The 22,930-nt window shown below is 38.9% G+C and overlaps 1 protein-coding gene across 2 annotated transcripts; it reads left to right on the forward strand.

Annotated features, from left to right (window-relative positions):
• The first annotated feature begins 816 nt into the window (after window positions 1-816).
• On the forward strand, window positions 817-22,925 carry LOC106154583 (uncharacterized). Of its 2 annotated transcripts, none has more exons than XM_087011418.1 (26): window positions 817-1,222; window positions 6,880-6,986; window positions 7,933-8,049; window positions 8,692-8,937; window positions 9,343-9,486; window positions 9,778-9,909; window positions 10,096-10,233; window positions 10,667-10,792; window positions 11,769-11,921; window positions 12,672-12,845; window positions 13,083-13,334; window positions 14,166-14,259; window positions 15,091-15,272; window positions 15,771-15,953; window positions 16,271-16,567; window positions 16,839-17,120; window positions 17,632-17,839; window positions 18,014-18,213; window positions 18,895-18,918; window positions 19,249-19,389; window positions 19,738-19,845; window positions 20,218-20,427; window positions 20,834-21,095; window positions 21,438-21,625; window positions 21,759-21,911; window positions 22,112-22,925. In XM_087011418.1, exons 2-26 carry the CDS (start codon window positions 6,899-6,901, stop codon window positions 22,606-22,608), a joined length of 4,599 nt encoding a protein of 1,532 aa, XP_086867544.1. In that variant the 5' UTR covers window positions 817-1,222; window positions 6,880-6,898; the 3' UTR covers window positions 22,609-22,925. The 2 variants fall into 2 exon arrangements, with proteins under 2 accessions (XP_086867544.1, XP_086867545.1); XM_087011419.1 differs by having other exon boundaries at window positions 818-1,222; window positions 9,346-9,486.
• The last annotated feature ends 5 nt before the right edge of the window (window positions 22,926-22,930 follow it).

Raw genomic sequence — 22,930 nt, forward strand, 5'->3', positions numbered from 1 at the left:
CATTTAGTATATTTCGCAGATACTTTGGCGGACCTCTGTCAGGTTCTAAAGCTCTATAACAGGGTGGGGGAGGGTGGGGGGGGGGGAGGAGGTGTTCTCCACTTCACTAGTTCTCCTCACGTTCACGTCTTGCTGTTAAGTTCATTACTTGGCCGTGTCGAGGGCCGCGGCTACGTTTAGGTGACACTCTTACGTACAATAACCAGGCTGTAAAGTTACCAATCTTTTACAGTGAACCAATAAAGACCGTGTATTAAGTGAACCCTCTGATACCAGGGACACACTTTAATACTATACAAAATCACACTGCTTTTCACCGTTTTTATAGCAGACTTCTAGGGCACCCTATGGTCACAGGGTACATTAAGTGTGTTCCTTGATTTGACAAGAACCTTAATGGAAAGCTGCTGGTTCAGAAGATGAAATTCTTCTTTTTCCTTAATCAATATAATCTATTTTTAGTACATTGTATTTCGGCATTTTAGTCACTGGAACTCTCTATGCAAGGATTTCTACAGGTATGATTTCAGCCGACATTTAAGGTTCATTAAGAATCGTAAGAGTCTTTAACCACACTATTCAAGACCGTTTGTGACTGTTTTGAAGCGGATCTTTACTCAAAGTGCATGTATGGTGACATTGTTATCTGTAATACAAACTACTGCAAGTTAATCGTTCATAAAGGCTCTGGCATCAACATCCAAAAAGTCTTACGTGTACATGATCCTCTATTCGACTTTAGTAGCCTTAACGGAATAAATACACGTCATTTTTTTTTTCATACAAAATCCCGGATCTTATTATTGACGCACGTATGAAAATACACTGTATTCTGTGAAGATCTGCTAAACTGGTGTCATTTAAACAGTCCAAAGTGACAAAAACGAGAGTCACTATCAACACTTCTCTTCGCCCTGCTGACCAGAATAACTGCTTAATACCACCCGGCACATTGTTTACTTCCGAGAATTCGATACAAAGTGCATGGAACCCAGTGAATAGGAACTCGTCCACCCATTCATATATCTGAGGGCAAAACATCCGCTTTTGACCCTTGTGACATTTAGAGCTGATTCACTCAGAAATCAGTCAGGTGTGTGAAGTATTTTCTTTCTTTGGTGTCAAGTTTTACCGATGACCATTGTTAACGTGGATGAACCCCTCATCATATGAACTGTGGTGCGAGTTAAAGTGCCTTAGTCGGTCTTGGGAAATCCACGCGGTAAGTTACGTTCTTTATTATTTTTTGGTCTTACCCTTCGTAGATTTTGCTAAGGCGGGGCACGATGGTTAAAATATAAATATACGAGGCCAATTTAACTGCAATAGACATATTGCTGAATTATTTGTGAGCTTTCTCTCGTGTCGATTTTTTATGCTGGTTTTGGAGAGGCATCGAAATAGGAGAGAAGGGGGTGTCCCGGACGGTACTGGCAAGGAATGTAGGGGGGGGGGGGGGCTATGTGACACAATATCTCCACCATCTACTAATATTAGCTTAGCTGCTAGTAAATGTAGCTCGTTTATGCTGCATTGTGTCTTTGAATCAAGAGGTGTTTTTAAGTTAGGCGGGTCCATGCATATAACATTGTATTTGGCACTATCATTGTTGTTCAAGTGAATTATACACATCTTTAGTATATATAAGACAGCTAGGCTGAAGATATTTGCTGAATTGGTATTATATGCAGTTGTAAGTGAAATCTGATTTTTGCCCGTAGCACCGTGTGCTATCCACGTTTTCTGTTATTTACGGATATCGTAATGAAGGGTGCTGAATCGAGGCTTTTAATTCGGACTACATACATGTAGCTTATTGTCAACCTACCGTCATTTTTGTCATTTTTATATGGTCTCCTTGTGGTGGGGTGTTTGGGGTGGTTCTGGGGGTGTTTGCTTCGAAGTTAAGGGATATTCGTCCCCGTATACTTAAACGCGTCAACCTAAAATACAGGTAGGCCTACATGCTTGTAGAATACCTGTTCCCATAGTTAAGTACTGACACATTGACTAGCAGTGAAATATTTACTAAAGATACTGATCTCTTGTCAGTATGACAATAGCTTAGGTACAGCGTCAGCGACGGACATACTGTAGACTGCTTTGTGGCTAAATGAATAGTCTTTTGTGGGAATGAACAGAATGGGGGATCAAGTTAGCTACTAAAGCCCTCTTTTACCACCCCTCATCATCATGTATATATTGCTGGGGTCTATTGAATCCATGCAATGTTTGTGTGTGCTAGCGCGTCTCTCTATCCCCGCCTCTCTCTCTCTCTGTCTGTGCGAGCGTTCGTTTCTTCTTTTCACTGGTTTCTACTCACTTTTACTTCATTTTAATACTTAAGTTTACATTAAACGTGCTTCAAAATACCTTCAATTTGTATATATTACATTAAAACTCAATGACTGCTCCTATCATGCATTCCCGATGAAGTCATTACTATATACTAGTACCGTCTTTACGGCACAGTGGCATGGGTCATGTCGTGGTCGATCTTGGGCTGCGTTCACAATGACACTATCGTATTAGGTAGTTTGAACTAAAGGACATTACACTCGGCGGGGACTGTCGTACACTAGATTGTTTAAACTTACATTGTACTCCACGGGAACTCTTGCTGAATGCAATCAGATTAACATGCCTCCTCCTGGTGTTGAAAATAACACCAAGAAGCTGAAGATTATACCAGCACGTTGGAAGCAGGAGGAGGCGATTTAATTTGCCAATCGGATTGCATTCAGCGAGAGTCCCCATGGAGTAGTTCGAACTACCTATTACGACAGTTAAATTGTGAATGCACCTTCAGACAACCTAAGTTTAGTACGTGGTTGAGCCCACCTTATTCATCTATTTATTTATTCATCTTGCTTGAATGGGTTTTTTTGCACTTCTACGTGTTATGTGAGCTTACATGGTGTAAAAACATGAACAAATATATTTGATACCTTGATATAGTGTCAGGCAGGCCAGGTTGTTTTTCTATCAACAAATCCCGTTAAGCAAACAGTGTAACGTATCGTAATTCTGAAATAAACTTCTTTTTCCACGAGGCAGCATCTATTTATATTCCATAGACCTCAGAGATTAGTCTGGTCTGGTCGCGACACATTCGAGTGGCAAATCGCCAGGGGTGACCAATTTACTTGTTACTACTATCATAATTCCATGTACAGGTTAAAATTACCATAATTTTCAAAGGCCTCTGTAATATTAGTTACGCCTGGAAGGGTGTTATATTTGACAGCTTATATAACAGTATAGGGGAGCGGTTTCATGCACACATCATAACCTTGATCTTATGTATGCGCACGCTAAAAGCAAAACCTCGTAAAAACAAGATACTTTACTTTTCGATAAAGAAGACTTGTGATATCATGGTGACATGACCTAGTCTCTGTTGTGAAAAAAAGGCGCTCTATATAATATGCTTTAATATAAATACGATGTAACCGCAGGCACGAGAGAAGTGGTGTATGTGTGTTTGTGTATGTGTGTGTGGAGAGAGGGGGGTTAGCCCCCATTTTTACAGCAACGCCAGTCATATGTGCGGGTAGGGGGGGTTATTAGGGAAATTCCCTCCCGTGTCTGTCGCTTACCCCAACTCCCACTTAAATACTACCAGTCGTATGGTTTCTACACGGTATGCACATGTTGTAGATGAACTGCGTATAGGTAATAAGGTGAATGACATTTTTTTTGCGTAATTCATGTTTTTATTTTTCATATATCTGAAACGTGGTTGTTTACAGCTGGGCCCAGACATGTTCCTCTTTATACACCGCATATCCCATTTTAATACGATTTACAATATAACTGTAATTATTGGATGATACATATTATTTAACAGTAGACCTCGACCCCGGATTATGGAACGATATTTGACGTTTTTCAGCTTTGCACAGTCTGTGTATAAAAATGAACGTAAACTAACCTCTAATACTTTGCATGTAGCTACGATAGAGCTTTATTTACTATCTTGTAAAGCTTAATCCATATGATTGGGGTTACTATTGAAGAAAAACGCTAAAATAATGGTTAACTTCGTGTTGTTCTCAAACCCGGGATTATGGAACAAAACCGGAAGTGCGCAGATAACGTTGCGTCAGAGTTTGTTAGATAAGATGCAAGGCAATATGTAGCGCAGGGGGTCTATAAAAGACAATAAAACGGCAAATGCGCATTATATTGCGAATATCAATGAACATAACAGCAGTTGTTATTCATATTTAGTTGGTCTTTTACTTTTAAACACAAATATTGCTAAAAAATGGAATAGTCCACTCATTTACCACTGCCTTGATCGGATTATGGAACAAAACGAGAAGTTGCCACTACGTCGGAGTATCGAAACGATATTTAGTAGTCTGGTAATTTAAAATGCCAAATTGAAAATACTGTATTCATTATTGTGAATTTAAAGAATAATATTGATATTTCTCATTTTAAAACTCGTCGATCATTCATTTGGACAGCCTTCAGGTAACAACACCAGTAATGATTCAAAATAAAATCTTTAATTCATGATGACAAAACTAGCAATTAACATTAACAGCTCACATACCACCAACAAAGAATTTATCGAAAGTGTGACAAATACAATAAAAATAAATAAATAAAAAAAGACGGAGAACTCGTGTAACAGACTAGTGCAGTGGCCTAACAAAGAGATGAATGTATTCAGTTTTTTAACATAGCTGACCTTTATAAAATGCATTAAACATTTAACTCCATAAAACGAAATCACTGCAATTTATTCTATTATTATACTGTCTCGCAACTCTGTTCAATATATGGAATAATAATGTACGTTTGTTTTATGTATGTATGTATGTATGTATGCTTATTTTTTACGTTGCGTTGTTTGTAACGCACAAAAACATAGACTATATAAAACAAAAGAACTCAACCAATGTCTCTACTTTACTGAGATAAATTCCAGCAGATATAACACAGGAAAACGTCCAAAAATGTAGTGGTTTAAGCGCAAGTGAAATGTTCTTGCGCGTTAAGCCTAGGTCCCAAATACGTTTTGGACGCACGGTTTTTTTAGTTCTTTGCGTCCGGCTAGGACGTAGCTAGATCGCACGTAGCGGCTGTTGATCATGTCGAAAAGTTAGCCTACTACGTGCTGTTTGCGTCCTCCAAAAGTCGCACGATGGATGTGCTCCTCACGCACGAACTCCCTATTTATATCCTTCCCGGTTTTCTAAGGGACAACTCGGGATGTCGATTCATGAACCGATCCCACCAGCCGTTCGACGCTGAAAAGCCCATAGGACTATCCCTTTGTTTTCCCATCGCCAGAGCAAACTTGCAGACTCCAAGTCTTTGGTGAGGTGAAACCCCCAGTCACTCATAATAAGGCAGTAGTGGACTAGAGCTGCCTCATCAGAGTGACTGAGGGCCAACTTCCCATGACCACCTCCCTTGAGAGCACCTGTGGTATATTTACGAAAAATAGAAGAAGAAGATACTGGATAGAGATAGTTGAAATAAGAAGTTTTAAAGATAAAACTCCCAGCAAAAGGCGCAAACCTAGTAGGCCTTAAATTATTCATAAGTCTTATATTTTTATTTTCATCTGAACAAAGATCAATCATGTGTCATTTGTGTAGGCCTACCTGAAATATGATTTAAAATGATCGTCTTTGGCACCTCAAATATAGGCCTACGTGCCGCCTCTGATATTGAATAAGAGTAGCCTAGGTCTAGGCCTAGGGGTATAATTTCCTCTCTGGCATGCTGAAATTTATCGAGCATGAAAAATGTCAGTAGGGCAACGATTTTTTTCTAGCATATATAATGTCAATACAAAAGTCAACATTAAGTGTTATTTTGTGAGAGCAAAATTTATTTATTTCACAAGTCGCTTGAGTCTAATAGCGCTCGTAGCGTTCTCTAGCGGCAGTTTACAGTGAGCAGAAAGCACCCACAGCTATGCCCAACATCAAAGCCATTTTTATGAGATCTTGGAATACTACAACCTCTTGAAAGTGGATGTTTTGAAATAATTTTATTAAGCCGAGAACAAGAAATACAAACAATAGGCTAAGGGATGAGAGAAGTTAGGCTACAATACTTATAGCAGTAAATTACGGCCGTGTTTACGTCCACAGCGATCGATGTATCTACCCATAACCAGTATGAAAAAGTTAGAAATCGAGATCGGAAACTGGCAGTAACACGTGCAGACGAAAGCGGACGATAAACGGCTTTAAAACTTGCTTGAATAAACGTAAGTTCATTATTAATTTTATCAAATTTGAGAGCAACGAACTTTCAAACGCTAACACTTCTATTGTATCAGTTCGTAACATAGCGCGTTTGATACATTGTAGCAGACGCTTGAAACTTTCGTGGCAACGGGGATTTTTTGCGCTCTGCATGCTGGGTAAAAAGGGCAAACTTCCGGTTTTGTTCCATAATCCGGGGTCGTTCCATAATGTGGGGTCGAGGTCTATGTTTTTAAGATTTCAATATGGGGCGGGGGTAGTATTTGGCGAAATCCACTTGGTGCAAGTTATGTAGCTTGTGCCTAGTGTAAAAATGAGCTTGGTGTAAAAAAAAAAAAAAAAAAAAAAAAAAAAAAAAAAAAAAAAAAAAGAGGGCGAGAATCCAGAATTAACACATTTTCTCGCTCCCTTTTTATGGAAAAGCTCCACCCAAAGTTCAACAGAATGACATAGGTTTGTCTTCAGTTTTGGCTAAGGTGCAGCCAGGTTGTTCTTAATAGGGAATTATTTTTTGGAGAATGTAGTTCACTAACATTGATTTTATACTTGTAGGTCTTTACAAGGGTTAGAAGCTATTAAAATTGTAAGGATATATTTTGATTATTATACTAACAACTAATGTATTGTAATTATTCATTTTCAGGTTCAAGAAACATACAACTATGTGCATTAAAACGACGGTAATGAAATTCATCCTGGGAGTGTTCATCTTGCACTTCGGGCATCTTGTCAAAGCACAAGATGCACCAGGTAACAAACATATTTCCCATGTTTTAGACCGCATTCACATCGAGAAGAGCCGATCGAGGCTCAGCAAGGCCGATACCTTAATATGGCGGACGTACATGGAAGGAAAACCGCCTAATCATTTAATGGTCTCTCTCCGCCTCTCACCCCCCTCACGCGTCGTCCCCGCGGGGGTACAGTCATTAAATCTCTACTGAGAAAAATTAAGTGCGCATGCTCATTGGTCTTGGGTCAGCTGACGTTATTTCCGTAGATAGCCGTTTCATTGCTGCTCTACGGGCCAATTCATTCCTTTTTCGTCTCTGTTTTGAGAGATAATAGAACAGAAGAGCTTTTTTCCTTCGATCGCTTCCAGACACCATGCTTTCTTCACCTCGAGTTTAACTGATGGTCATGCGCACTTAATTTTTCTCAGGTAGCTTCCGGGCAAATGGAGCCGAGATTAAATGACTGTACCCCCGCAGGGACGACGCGTGGGGAGGCGTGTGAGAGGCGGAGAGACCATTTAAGGATTAGGCGGTTTTCCTTTCATGTACGTCCGCCATATTTAGATCTCGGCCTTGCTGAGCCTCGGCTCTTCTCGATGTGAATGCGGCCTTAAAGATATGTGATTCCTTGCGCGTGTTTGTGTATGAAGAGAAAATTGTTTGGGCGACTGTGTGCGCATGTGCTTGTATAAATCGATCAGGGATGACATTATATTATGTTATAACTGCGTCGGAATCCCCTGTGAAATAATGCGGTTTACAACGACTTACTGGCCACACACACACACACACACACACACACACAGAGCGTCGGTGCTTATATTAGCGCTTTGCTAGAAAAGCCCATTGTCAGTCCACGTCTCTACTAATGTTGACAAGGATCATTTTCAAATTCAGAATACATGTACTGTATATATACATATAAACATGTAATACATGTATATTGTCCATTTCTATTGTAGGTGAAAATGGGTGTGACCCCAATCCATGTTTGCATAGTGGAAGTTGTAGCATTGACCCGATTATGAATTACACGTGCACCTGCCAGCTTGGGTATGTTGGGAGAAACTGTGAAATAAGTAGGTATCATATTATTTATTTTATACAAACAGTATTATTGGCATATATGTATGTTTTTCACAATATATATCTGTGGTAACTAATTTCAGTATTTTATGTTGTAATAAAATGACTAGGAGAACCGGAACATCTTCATTTTATTTCATGTAAAATGATGGGTCTGTCACTGTCCACGATAAAACCTACCACAACCGTTTTAGATGGATATACATGCACCACTTTAGAACCCATTTCATATAGAACAAAGCACCTTTTTCCACTGTAGAACCAACTGCACTACAAAAAATACACATAGGTACATATACACCATTTTAGAACCCACTGCAACTTATACAATTGGACGTGGTGATATTACCATAGAACCTACCTATTAAGGCATTACAGTGGACCTATATACACCACTGTAAAACCTAACCTACACAACAAGTACAAATGACCCTTGTTGTAACAGTGAAGAGCCCACTACACTTCTAATACTGATATTGCAGGTGAATATAGAAATCAACTATAAAATCTACCAAATCTTTACTGACGAACTTATTGGCAACAATACTTCTATCAGTGCTGGTAAAGCTAGTAACACTACTATAGCGTATATGGTCCTAGTCCTACCACTGTAAAAGCTAATGGTGTCATTACAGGTGAATTTAGTACCACCAGTTCAGAGACTATCACTGACATCGGTGAAATATCAACTACCGTGGGCGTGAATACAACGACCAATGTTACTTACAGTAGTAGTGGGGCATCTACCACCTTCACCACTACCACGCCCTCTACCGATACTCTCCCCTGGCATTCTACAATCTACGACACCACCACCTATCCTACTGGTGTCAGCACGGAGACACCACTAGGTACTGGTGTCAGCACGGAGACACCACTAGGTACGTCTGAGCCTAGCACTGAAAATACAGTGTACATCCTGTAAGAGTGAGTATTTTTAAAAAAAGAAAAAAAGGGACTTGATACTTTGGTATACAAGCAGATGTAAATGTTCAGACAAGTTCAGCAATTGCGGCATGACAACATTGACAGTTGTGATAGGGTTTGTGTGATGTTGTCGACGAAACTTCGTAGCTTATACCAACTACCGTACGTGTCTAATGAGGGGTTAACATTAAATTCTTTGTTTCATTAAAAACAATAACAGGGAAAATTAAAATATACATTGTACACTTTGATAAGCGCAACTATGTCTATATGCTTCATGTTGCCACTGTTGTATCCAGATGTAATAAATTGCGAAATGTTTCAACGTATTGGTGATCGTTACCTGTGTTCTTTTCAAGTAGGGTCACACGGCGCACCTTGTACACGGACACAGGACTGCATGGCTGGCGACAACAACACCGTGTGCACAGACACAGGGCAGTGCACGTGTAACACCGGGTTACCGCCTTATTACCTGGACAGAGCTAACCTCTGTGCTCCGTGTAAGTGCACCAGTCACACCTATATGTACCTATACAAAGACACGCACGCCCATGTAGACAGACAGACATATAGACAAACCGTCATACAAATAGGCAGATGCAATTGCACAATCACATACATGCTTGCTCGCACACATACACATATACACACACACACACACGCACACACACACACACACACACATATAGACAAAGAGAATGCACGAGAGACATACAAACTGGAAGACGTTCTGCACAGTCAAACCACACACATGCAAATGAGAATCTTTTCTCTGGTTCTTACTCTTCCAGATTACAATGCGGAATGTAGCAAAAACACCAGCTGTCTCCCACAAATTACCAGTTACTACTGTAACGATATCAACAGGTGTGTCTGCGGGTTTGGCCTGATCTATAACCAGGAAATGCAGCGCTGTATATATGGTATGTGAGGCTTCAGGAATAATAATAATAATAATAATAATAATAATAATAATAATAATAATAATAATAAATAAGAAAAGTAATAGTAATAATAAAATATAAAAAAGAGTTTTGAGACAAGACTTCAGCTTTGTATGAAATCACGTGTGGGGGTCACATTACTAAAAACGGTGGTTTTCATTAAAGGCTATAACCAGGAGTGTTACAGTGAACTTGGCTGCGGGGATTCCTCCCTCGTTTGTACGGGTCTCCTGTTGGACAACACGCCCGGCAGCTGTAAATGCGCTCCTGGTCACAATTTCCTACGGGGTCGATGTCGAGCAGGTGAGTAGGTAAAACATATACGTGCGTCACAGAAAATAGTCCATTCCGCTGAATTAAATTTTTGGGACCATTCCAAAACCCTATCTTTCTAACTGTGGATCGATCTATCTCCGAGGAGATTCTCGCTAAATTGCAATCAACTAAAGCGGCGTATATGTCTGTCACGCCTACTGAAGCTGCTAGGGGGTAATTTTAATTAAAATTATCTTTTAGCAGCTTTAGTTGCCGTGCCAGACATCTAAGCCGGTTAAGCTGAATGCAATTTAGCGACAATCCCCTTGGAGATGGATCGATCATGTTAGACCGATCTAGGTATGTGAATCCAGTATAAGTGTATAAATGAGAAAATAGACAAAGCCAACAACTAAAATTTCAACTAGTCTCTGTGATATGGAGACTTTGATGAACTCGTATGAGATTCCTTCCACTTCAGGCTCAGTGATTAACAGTCCTTGTCAGTCCAGTTGTCCGTATGGGAGCAATACAGTGTGTGTGAATGGGACTTGTGTCTGCCAGACTGGGTTCTTCCACAACCAAACCACACAACAGTGTCAGCGGGGTGAGTATCAGCGGCGATTTCTGAAATATATACCACACCAATATTCCCCTCTTGAAATTAGAATTTTGACTAGCTGAATCATAGTTCTAAACCGAGGCAAAGGACACCGTTTGTCCTCCAAAACACCAAATTTTTTTGGGGTCCTTGAGCAGGACCCAAACCCCACGCCAAGGGGGCGATGGTCGGCTTTCCATCCGAGGCCTGTCATTCCGGAACCCCCCTTCAAATAATCCTGGACTGGGGCCATGCAGTTGCTACTTAAATGGTGTCTTACTGACATACAATGCTCGCTACACCTTTCTAATTACTTCTTTATACTGATGGTGAACATTAGCTAAAATGGTTGGAAAAAGTACGATCATTAAACTAAAACGTTTCTGTCCATGTTATCTAATTTACTAAATTTTAAACGGCACGAGTGAAATTTTCTAGTTTCAATCTAAAAACCATGGGTAGTCGTTGAAAAACATGAAACTTCGACCCCCCAAAAAGGTTTTTTAAACCCGTGTATGGTTTGTAATATAATATCATTATATTATTATAATTATGTATTGTAACTTTAAAATATTATTGTGCACCTTAGGGATTTAAGTAAATGAATTTAAAGCGAATATCCAAAATATCTCCGTATTTCCATAAAATTGGTTTTTACTCTATAAAAGTACAGTGTGGGCCTTTTATTTAAAAACGGCTTTAGTCTATTTAGATCAAATATAAATCAGTGATGGGACGGAATCACTAAAGTGAAATCTTGCGCTTGAACTTAAAGAAAAGAAAATGGTTAATATTATACTAGTACAATGCATGTATAGTACCAGTTCTTTTCTATAAGTGGATAAGTACCAGTTATAATCCAACTGTCTAAAATACAAATGATTGACTGAATAATATTCTTTAAGCTTTTTAATTTTCCAGCAAATAATTTTTTTATGTGCAAATGTTCATTTTAGGCCTAGTATTTAATGCCTATTTTCAGCCTACAATAGTTCCTGTACCTTTAACCGGAACATATGTTCAGGAGTCGGTGACAGTAAGATGAGATGTAGCTACGTGAGTGAACAAAGTGGCTATTTCTGTCGATGTGATTTCGGCCACTTCTACAACACCACTGTGAGATTGTGTGAACTGGGTATGTATACATGTACAGTGCGGGGAAGAATATAAAGTACACGGTATTATCCGTATGTTATCCCGAACAACATACAATAGTTTGATATAATGTGGGTGCAGTAGTCTGATTTCCATGTACCGTATATATATATATATATATATATATATATATATATATATATAATCACAGTATGCCACGCATATTGCTGACCCTGAGTGAAGCTAGAAATAGACGTTCTCAACAGTTGCTGATCGAGGCGCTGCAAAGTAGCAATGACAATGTACTTAAAGGGATAACAACTCTTCGTATAACATTTATTTTTCTAAATAATCACCTTATAAACACCTCATAGAGATGTAATATTCTATTTTACCACAAAAATTGACAGTTATAACAATTATTCTAAAATATGTGCTTGTCATTGGATCACGTGACCTCCATTGATAAATAAATGAAAAAACGCTTAAAAAACAGGGACTAAATTTGAATCTAGAAATGGATTCGTTGATCTTTGGTGAGTGTGGGAAAATTGCCGTTTACCCCAGGAAAATTCATTTTTGGTCCAAAATGAACACTTGTTATCCTTTTTAGTGTCAGACCAGCTGATACTCTACCGCTGCTTCAACCACTAAGTGCTGAGTGCCAAGCGAGGTGATATAAGGTACCGTTTAAGAAGTACCTACACGTCCCCTCGTATCCTGGGTAGTCTTTACCAACCCTAACCTTACCAACAATGATCGCTATGCGCCCTTTTCTTTCGTATTTCAGCCATCGGTTCCAGTTGCACATCCACTGAGCAGTGCCTGCGGCGTGAAGGTTTTTATAAAATGTCCTATTCGGTATCTTGTCAGGACACGGATCTTGACGGCCGAAATGACACGTGCCTTTGTGACGAAGGTCACTTCTGGAACCTACGGGATAGTAGATGTGAGCTTTATAGCGGTAAGTGGAAACTGTGTATCAATTCTAATGTTTCTTTAGGTTCCCAGGGTCACAGCATACTCCAAAACTGAAAAAAAAAAAAAAAAAAACGAAATCATATCACAGATTCTTCTTCATATGTGTAAAGTGTTTAATAACGCACTTCGTTTGCCCTCAGACTTTATCCTATCGTGAAATATAATAGCAATATTGGTTTATTACATGTATTACTTTACAATTTCATGTCAATTCAATCAGGTTCTGCATGCCGCGATGGTTTTATCAACGTGGTACCTGCATTAGCCGCTAGGCGAAAGAGGCAGTCTGGCGCGGCTGTATCTTCTGGTTACGTTTGCGTCATGATTCAAGCCAACCCCATGTCATGGACCGAGGCAGTGGAAGGTTGTCGCTCCCACTACAGCAATATGTTAGCATTGTCCGACGCTGCGTGGTCACATGATCCATATTACTCTTACACACTTTCTTCGTTGATTCAGACTTTACGTGCTAGTAAGTTACCTTAATGTACATTCATCATGTCATTATACAGGTATTTAAAGCGCACTCAAGAGATCGTGATAGTACCGATTACGGGTATTCTAAACGTGAACCTCCTAGAAATCATTCGTCAACCAGTGCCTGGTTTATTTGTATCATTTCTACTCCCATAATGTGTTCCCAACGAATCATAATTCATTAAGATCTACAAGAATGTGTTACTGACATTATGGTGATAAATATCTTCATCAGATATTTTTTCAATGTGTTACTGACATTATGGTGATAAATATCTTCATCAGATATTTTTTCAATTTAGGGACTTAAAGGTCTGATTTGGGGAGATAAGCAGTTTTGAAGGATATGTAGACATAGGAATATGACTTTTTCAAAGTATTTTTTTCAAACGTTTCCAGTGCAAAATACTATCTGAAAAAAATCAGAGCTTAAATTTGATACCCATCTTTTGACTATCAATCCACATGTGACTTTTTATCGGACTTTTTATCGGACATTGAAAAAAGGAGCATTGTAAGTGATGATGATTGTAAGGTAATTAAATTGCAAATAAGCTGGTTAATTTGGGTAAACTCTGGATAAACGTTTTGATAATACAGTTTACTACTGCTACGAGCCTACGTTCACGCTTGTAACTTGGCGGTGTGTTGGTGCTATATAATTAAGGGTTATGGGATTTCATACCTTTGTTCATTGTATTGTTATGAACTCTTAATTTTAAATCTTTCATTCAGAGTTTATATATATATCCACGAAAACGAGTGGCTATACATCGGCTGCAGACGTCAAAGTAAATAATTATTTCATTTGGTTTGTCATTTTCAGATATGGTTTCACGATATTGGACAAGCATGTTGTTGAGCCAAGACAGCCAAACACTGATCTGGGAAGGTGCATATCCCCACCCTGTTAACTACAGGTAATACTCACGGAGCCTTGACTTTGGCCCGTATTTATCTTAACTTTTTTGATCAACATTTAGGCTAATTTGACAGAGGATAAATCAGTTGTGGTAGTAATTATAAAATAAGAGGGCCATTGCTTCTTTTTTACAAACAACAAAGGTATGGCTAATGCTGTCAACGTTTCAGGCCATTACATACATTATTTAAAAATATTAAATATTTTACGAATGGAGTACAATGGCTCATTTTGAACTTCAGTAAACCAATTTTTGGGTCTAAAACTTGAGATCTTTTTTTGGCTAATGCCCTGTTTCGGAGACGTTTTGGGGAGATTCATATAATTATATTTGGCAGCATGTTAAAAAATGACTAATTATAAATCCAATTTTGACAGTTTGACGTTTGTCATTTACATTTAGCACGGGTTGCTTTTTGGTACTCATATTTCAATTTTTTCTTTGCATAATTGATAAGATAAGAAAATGATAGTTCTTTAAAAACCGTTTCCCTTTAATTTCAACCATAGGGTGGACCATCAACCCGGAATCTATTTGAGGAGAACAAAGCAACGTTTTAATCTTGCAACAAATGGAACGTTTACATTCCTTTGATTGATAAAGCATAGCATGTAGTGGAGAATAAAAGTCACTTTACACTCCACAACAGTAATTGTATTTTAATCTTTGAATCAAAATGTTCTACCCTAACAATATTTGGTGTGTGTTTCCCAGCAATACCATACTATATATATATATATATATATATATATATATATATATATATATATATATATATATATATATATATATATATATATATATCCTTTTTTTCTATTATTTGAAAAGTGAACATGACATGTGGCAGTGGTCGGACAATCAGCCTCTCCCGCTCCATGGTAACTGCGTTGCTGCGAGAGAAAATTCTGAAATATCCATATACGGTCGTGTAAACCTCACCACCGAGCCATGTGACAGCAGACTGCCCTCTGTTTGTACCCACACCCCCATCAGACCGGAACTGAGCACAGGTGAGCATTATCTATGGCAGCTCCGGGGGTGAGGTGGGGTGGGGTGGGGTGGAAGTGGGAGGGGAGGAGGGGGAGTGGTCAAGGTGCCCTCGCTGGTATTCCAAGTACACTTTTACCCCCTCTCTCCGATCTAAATAATCTCTGACCGAGGAATGAGATAAAGCCAATTACTTTCTATTTGTTGAGCAAGGAGAGGCAATCTTAATTATCGTTGTGGATGGCCTATAGATACTTATCGTTCTGCAATCAGATAAGCCGCGCTCTAGGAAGTGTTTACTTTTGACTGATTGAGTGATGTTGTCTTGATTATTTGTGGCGTAACATTAAACAATGACATCCATACGTTTCGTTTTGTTGACATCAAAGTGAATCATCAACTGGAATACATATTTTTGACAACATGTAGAAGGCACAATTATGTTGATATCTGTTTAACAGTATAATATTGCATAAAACACAACTTGCTTAAATCGCTCTTTGCGACGTAATTTCTTTTAGTTTTGAAATGCCCGGATGGTTGGCGAGGATCACCTGAACTTGAAAAATGTTTGAAATTTGTGAAACGGCCGGGATCTTACGAAAGTGCTGAGTCTTACTGTTTTTCGGAGGGAGGCAGACTGTTTTCTCCAACCTCGTCCTTTAGCAGAGCATTTGCTATCCGTGGATTTGTTTTTATGGAAGGTGAGGACTTGAATGGGTTATATGAAGATTGTGGTCCAGGAAAAGTTAACCAGAATAAGTTGTTTTTGTAGTTTCCTTTTTTATTCTTTTTCATTTTTGAAACTAGTTAGGATCTTTAATTTATATATTATTTTCTTTTTATAATAATAATAATAATAATAATAATAATAATAATAATAATTTTTGTAAAAAGCCAATCCTTATCAGATAGTTGCTTTGTGAAAAAAAGCGCAGGAAGCAAGTAAACATTTTTTATTGAAGGGACAGCTTATCAATCGTTTTTTAATTTTCACGTGGCAAATATTGTTATTTTCCAGTGGAATACGCCAGGTTGGGTGTCACGTGTCGTGTGGAGACATCATTATGCAAATTAGCAGACGGACGTGTTGTCCAATTGGATCAATTACGGTCTCTGATTGGAGGGTCCACCCTGCCCGATCAGTCTGGATCCACTGGAGAGGGATCTGGCGCCAATCCCATATTGAATACTCTCATGCAAGAAGAAACGTGCTTGGCTTTCGACCAGAATTGGGTTACTGGTCGGATTTTGTATGCATCTACACACTGCGACGAGCCTTTGCCGTATATATGTGAGTTAGATGTGGCCGTTTCTGGTACGTACGAAGTACATTTTGAATGAATTTTAAATTATGTGAAGTACAATAGATATATTGTAGAATAGAGTCTAACATATATTCCATGTATGGTAATACATCAGGAAAAACATTAATTACAAATCGACAAAGGACTTCGGAGCTCAATGAGAAAGTTAAAAATTATGTTTTAGATAACATTTTGACGGATACTGTAATATTTGTAATTAATGAGCGCGTTATATAAAGCATGGCTTCATCTTGGGACATTTGTGACATATCGTATTTTTAGAATCAGCTGTGGAAATCTCAGACCCAGTTGTTGACAAATTGACTGAAACGCTCATCTACTCAGTTTCAAACTACGACCCAAACACCTTCGTGACGTTTGTAAAGGACGGTGTAGAAAATCTTCACCGCACTCTGGTTCCGGTGAGTTCGACGGTTACCTACCCCTTACGGGTACCGCCAACGCAATCTAGAGGCGAAAGGCAAGGGTGCTACTCTATTGAGGTTTGGGGAAGGAAGCCATACAGACGGTATAGCTCACAAAGATACCTGCTGAAGTATTCTGGTTAGTAACATTTGTGATCTGTGTCAAGGTTTTTTAAAACGTATTCTGGAGAAACACAAAGTAAAATGTTTCTTTAATGTAACCATGATAGGCTATGAGCTGTCGGGCGAAAAACACGAACTTGGTTACACACGATGTACGCGGAATATATATAAGCCTTGAGTGAATGTTTTGAGATAGTCAGAAGAGTTAGAATCAGAACTACAGAATGTATTACTCTGATACTGTAACTTGGTAACTGACCGGTATTGCGATCTCAGCCTGGGGGAACTTCCGCTTGCTCGTTCACCTGATCTGTTGTCATACCTTTGTCTTATATACATATGTATGTGTGTTTGAGAGAGAGAGAATAAAGAATAATGATAATGAAAGAAATAAAGAACAAAAGAGTGAAAAAGGAGTGCAGCAAAAAAAAAAAAAAAAAAAAAACGCACGGAAACAACTACCCTTCCACGTACATGTAACTCTTCCAACTTAATCATAGCCTATTCATTTTGATTTCATAATTCAGATATACAAACGTTTACCGGTACCATGAAATCAAGTTATCTCACGTCATCTCCGAAGGACAACACAGAACCATCCCTGTATGCCGGAGGAGTGGAACATCAGCCGGGTGTTCGACAAACTTCCTTTGCTCAGATCTCGAACGCCGTGAGAGGAATAGGCAATGCAGTTTCCAGAGAGTTTTTTGTAGAAACGGTTCTAAAAGATGTGAGGTAACATCAAGATATGCACGGCTTACTAGAGGTTATTGGCAAATTTTAATCATAAAGATTATAATAACAACAGCAACAACAACAATAATAATACCGGTAATAATAATTGTATCTGGTTAGTATAATGAAAGTGGCGCGAAATTATTGTTTCCTTTCCGTTTTCTATTTGAAAAGGTACGCAAATACTGGTGGACTTCTCATAGATTTTCGAGCATATGTTCAAACAGGCCCACGGAATAAACGAAGGGTCGCCTTGCCTGACAATAACATAGATGGCGTTCTGAGTGTTTTGGATACAGAGCTGCGAGGTGTTTTGGAGAGTTTCGGTTTTATTCCCTCTAGTCTTCGTCTACGGGTGGAAACTTGGGCAACAGGTTTGTCGACGAAAATCTTAATTTCACATGTATTTCAAAACCTAAACATATCTGGATAGTTATGTCTGGCGGTCAAAATGGGTATTTTGACAAAGTTCGTTTATATTTTATATTAATTATATAATGTTTTTTGGTTCTAGCATATGTTTAGAAAAAAGGCTAGGGCCTAACAAGGTTTTACAATTGTTGCTTAAAGGTACTTACCCCGGTATAAACCGAGCATCGGTGGAGTGTGGATTCTCAGTAACATATTAACCACATTGAACCACTTCTATTAGTTTCTTATACACGACTCAAATAAATTGGACATGGAATAAACTGAATAAATCACTCACTCTGCCATAAAAGATCTTTAGACTGCTCCTTTCTTTGGGTCATAAATGTTGCTACTAATTTTCCGTTATTCATGTTTGATGCCACTTCTACTTAATAAGGCCGTTGTAAATATTGATGTTTTACATCTTTCTAGTGAATAAAAACGGACTGAGGGGAATTAATACGTTTTAAAAAAAAGAATCGTCGACACGTGTTTATTCCCATACATACATTGAAGCAACGCGTGGGATTATACCGATATGTGCATTTAATTTGGTATTATTTACAACACGTTACAAGTGTGAAAGTGCACACGTGATGTCTCTTAGATTATCAAAATTAACTATTTTATTTTTTTCTTTTTAGCAAGAGGTCCTCTGCCAGTCCCAGGTAAGGTTTTGAGAAGGAATTATAGTGTTTGGTCCATAACGTGCGATAGCTAGTGTTGGGATTAATGATCGTTTATTATAATTGATAAGACGACACGGAAAATGTGAATACTGTTAATCAGAATTGAGAATATATTATAATAATAACGTGACAGAATGACATCGAAATGTACTACATCTATGATGTTACTGCCACTAAATATTATTCAAATTAAGGATAATTTCCTGGTTTGACAATGTTAAACCGTGTGATTTATAAACACATCTGGAGATATTGATATACAGACACCTAATATTCATGTTTTGTCAACCACTCTCGTTTCTACTTCAGGCACCAGACGATTAACCTTCACCAATTGTCCAGACGACCTGCAGCGCCACACACCGTCCAATTCGTCACGGGTCACGTGGCCTACACCGGAAGTGATAGGTTACCCTGGGAACATCACGATAAAAGGAAACTATTTCCCAGGTACCTTGTTTGCCCAAACCATTCCGATTTCTCACAACAGACAACTTTGGTTTAAAAACAATGCTTCTTCCCACTTTGAAAATATTGCGAACCGTTTGAAACGGAAGTATTCAGAAATTTGATGTATGAACTCTTTTTGTTACACAGGGTACATCACGATAAAAAGAAATTATCACCCAGATATTTTGTTTGTCCAAACCTAAAAGATGTTTTTTTCTAAATATTACTATCAGTTTGAAATGGCAAGAGAGGTTACCAAAGGAAAATATTCAGAAATGTGAGAGATTAACTTACTCCCGACTCCCTCATAACCTCTAATGGTATAAACATATGCTGATTATTTTACAGGGCATGTTTTTCCCGTTGGATCAACTGTTGTCACGTACACCGCCAAAGACACTGCAGGAAACAAAGCTACTTGCAAATTTACCGTAGACGTGAAACGTATAGTGAAAGGTATGCGGAATATATATTAGACATAGTGTTTGTAGGCATTGGCAGCGTACTATACTAGTGAATGATTGTTGTCTTGACAAAATGTTGGGTATTACTGGCTATTCTCTGGGTTCCTAAAAAGACATGACTTACTTGCTGTAATTTCAATGCTTTAAAATTAGCTTTGGCATGACCTCTGGCTTTTGTGAATTGAAAAAAATTTGTAATAGTTACTCTATTTTTGGCAGTACTGATATGTATTTTTGCTCTTTGGGCAACTTGATTTAATATAATTTGTCCTTTTTGGGAGGAAAAACGCAAACAAATGTTCCAATCCCGACAACATGTTCGAAGTAAGTGCCGTTCTTAATATCAATTTCTTTATCGTTTAAGAATGCCGAAATAAAATTCCCGTTCCGGACCGTGGTACTTTACGCTGTAGGCAGCCAGCTGTCGGAAGTGAACGATGTGACGTCACATGCCTTTCAGTCCCTAGCAACATCAGACAGAACCCGGATGTACCACAGAGTTATATGTGTAACCCGGAGGGAAAGTGGGAGCCGCTGTTTGAATGGGGCGCTGTTAAGACACTGGCTTGTGTTGGTGAGTGTCTCTGTTTGTTTTCACTGTGCTGCCATCTATACCGTAGTTTGGTAGTTCCATGGGGCGAAAGATACATGTGTCAATACATGTTCTAGTACAGATAAGCCAAGTTTTCACGCACCCGATTACGCGCGTGTTCACATGCTTATCTGATAAATCTCTAAAAGAGTATCGTTTGTGAACGGTTTAACTTCAGTTTTACTATTTAGTGGGTCAAAGAACATGGCTTATTTTGACAAAACACGGGACTTAATTGCTTTAAGTTGAGATGCTGCCCTATTTATGAATACCCTTAAAAGTAGCCTGAATGTACTAGCAAGGCATTTTTCTGTTCCATATTTACCATTACCTTTGAGTGCTTTTAAGCACTACGAACATAACCAATGGAAGTCTATATATGTTACAGCTCTAGAGCCACCAAGGAGTTATAGACTCCTGTTTGACGTGGAACATCCGGGAACCTGTGTGGATGATAACTACTTCAAGCCATTTGTCGTGGGTGAGCTGATTAAGTGGCTGAGAAACGCTGATTTGTGTCCCGAAGGAGATTTAATTAAGTTATGCCAAAGGTCACAGGTGAAGGTCATCTGTAGGGAGGAGGATAGAAGACGCAGGGACTCCCACGAGGGGGATCTTATTGTGAATTTGGCTCTTAATGCGACTTTTACGTAAGCTCTCTCTCTTTCTCTCTCTCTCTCTCTCTCTCTCTCTCTCTCACACACACACACACATGCACACAGACACAAATTTCCATTAGAACTCTAATGTAGAATTTTAACCAAGCCTAGTCAGAACGGCTATTCTTCGTCTTCATTTCTGCCTGTGCGATAAGTATCCGGTAGGTGGGTATAGTTGCCTATTTCGCCTTTGGATTGATGACTGAAACCCCTAGCACACGTCACTAGATATACATGTACGTGGTTATTCCCCTAGTGAAAGTTAGCAATGATCAACGTGTAAAATATGAAATCGAATTAGAAATGAATGTAATCGATTTCTTATTTTTATAGCGAGGAAAACAGCACGGATGAGTATCAAAATGTTTTAGCTCTGGCCGAGAATGTGACAAACTTCATCGTCAGCAGTCAGTTTCGGTTTGAATATGGTGGAATAAATTACGCCTTTGAAACGGGATCGCCTGGCGAGGAAGAGACAACTTGTGGTCAAGGGCAGATGAAGGTTCTGGACAAATACTGCGGTAAGAGGAAGACATACAGATACTTTTAACTTGCACAGCTTACTACCTGGTAGTAACTACCGGTAATCAAGTTCAGCCCCAGTTTTATAATATACAACTATTTCTCTATTGATTTGTTTAAAATTTTTTTCAGTTAAATGTCCACCTGGCACAAAATACAACTCTCTCCTGAAAACCTGCGATTCTTGTCCAGAAAACACGTACCAGGAGCGTCGGGCGCAGTCCGTGTGTATCAAGTGTGAAGGGGACAAAACGTCGCCACCAGGGTCATTCAGTCGCTACGATTGTACGTATTATGAAACCGGGTTGTTTATTGTTTTTCTAAAAGTAATTAGCTAAACGTGTCCAATGCAATTAGCCTTTGCATTGCAATGTGAAGGAAATTTTAACAATTGACCCGTTATCCAAACCCGTTGAGAATTTGCGATCTATATTTTTTTTACATCACTGAATATTTTCAGTTTATTGTTTAACTATATTCGTCAGGTCAAGACACGGAGCAACCTACAGTGGTTACAAATACGCAAGTTGATATCTCACTCATCATCGGCGTGACATTCGCCGTCATTGTGGCCGTCATCATCGCCGCCATCTTGGTTTACGCGGTACGGCGACGCTGTAGGAACAGCGAGAAAAAGGTAGAGAGGCACACCACGGCGCCAGCTGTAACTGACGCCCAAGACTACCATAATTATGCCTACGATTACACTGAAGCTCTGCCAGCTTCGCACCAGAGCACGGAGACAAATCACGATGGGAGATCACATACGGGACCAAGGACTGAACATACCACGAATGCCTCGAACTCTCACCGCGCGTATGAAGGTATGGTGCGAGATGGCGCTGAGCAGAAAGCGTACACTCAGTTAAGTTTGAGAGAAGAGGCAACGACACCTATTGGTGAATATGAAAGTATCTCAACTCACCACGGAGCTCAACAAAACGACTATACTCGACTTAGGAGTAGTAGCGAGGCACAGTAACTTAGAGCCATGTCGTAAGGCAACATTGGCGGTTTGGTGCCTAGCTGTTAATTCTATAATATATTTAGCCTGAAGATTTAATCAGCCGTGTTGTAAAACTTACGGCTCGAGTATATCTTTCTCTCTTTCATATCTGTATATGCAAGCTATTGCATTTATATATAGTACATTGTATATCAGCTTATTGTATGCTTGGCGTGCTAAAGATACCAAATCTACGAAAATTACCAAATGTTAGTTTTGTACCTTTTTATCAAGCATTTTAACATATTTTATCTTTTGAAAATAAATATATATTTATCGATTTATGAAATTTCGACGT

This window comes from Lingula anatina, chromosome 4 (assembly GCF_051362555.1).
Source record: "Lingula anatina isolate TDL-2025a chromosome 4, LinAna3.0, whole genome shotgun sequence".
Lineage (NCBI taxonomy): Eukaryota > Metazoa > Brachiopoda > Lingulata > Lingulida > Lingulidae > Lingula > Lingula anatina.

What these genes read in the sequence shown, in the direction of transcription:
- LOC106154583 (XM_087011418.1), top strand. Translation starts at nt 6,899, where the DNA reads ATGTGCATTAAAACGACGGTAATGAAATTCATCCTGGGAGTGTTCATC. An exon ending in CACACAACAGTGTCAGCGGG is followed by an intron (nt 10,793 to 11,768) that starts GTGAGTATCAGC and finishes GCCTATTTTCAG; the next exon opens with CCTACAATAGTTCCTGTACC. An exon ending in ACGGTTCTAAAAGATGTGAG is followed by an intron (nt 17,840 to 18,013) that starts GTAACATCAAGA and finishes CTATTTGAAAAG; the next exon opens with GTACGCAAATACTGGTGGAC.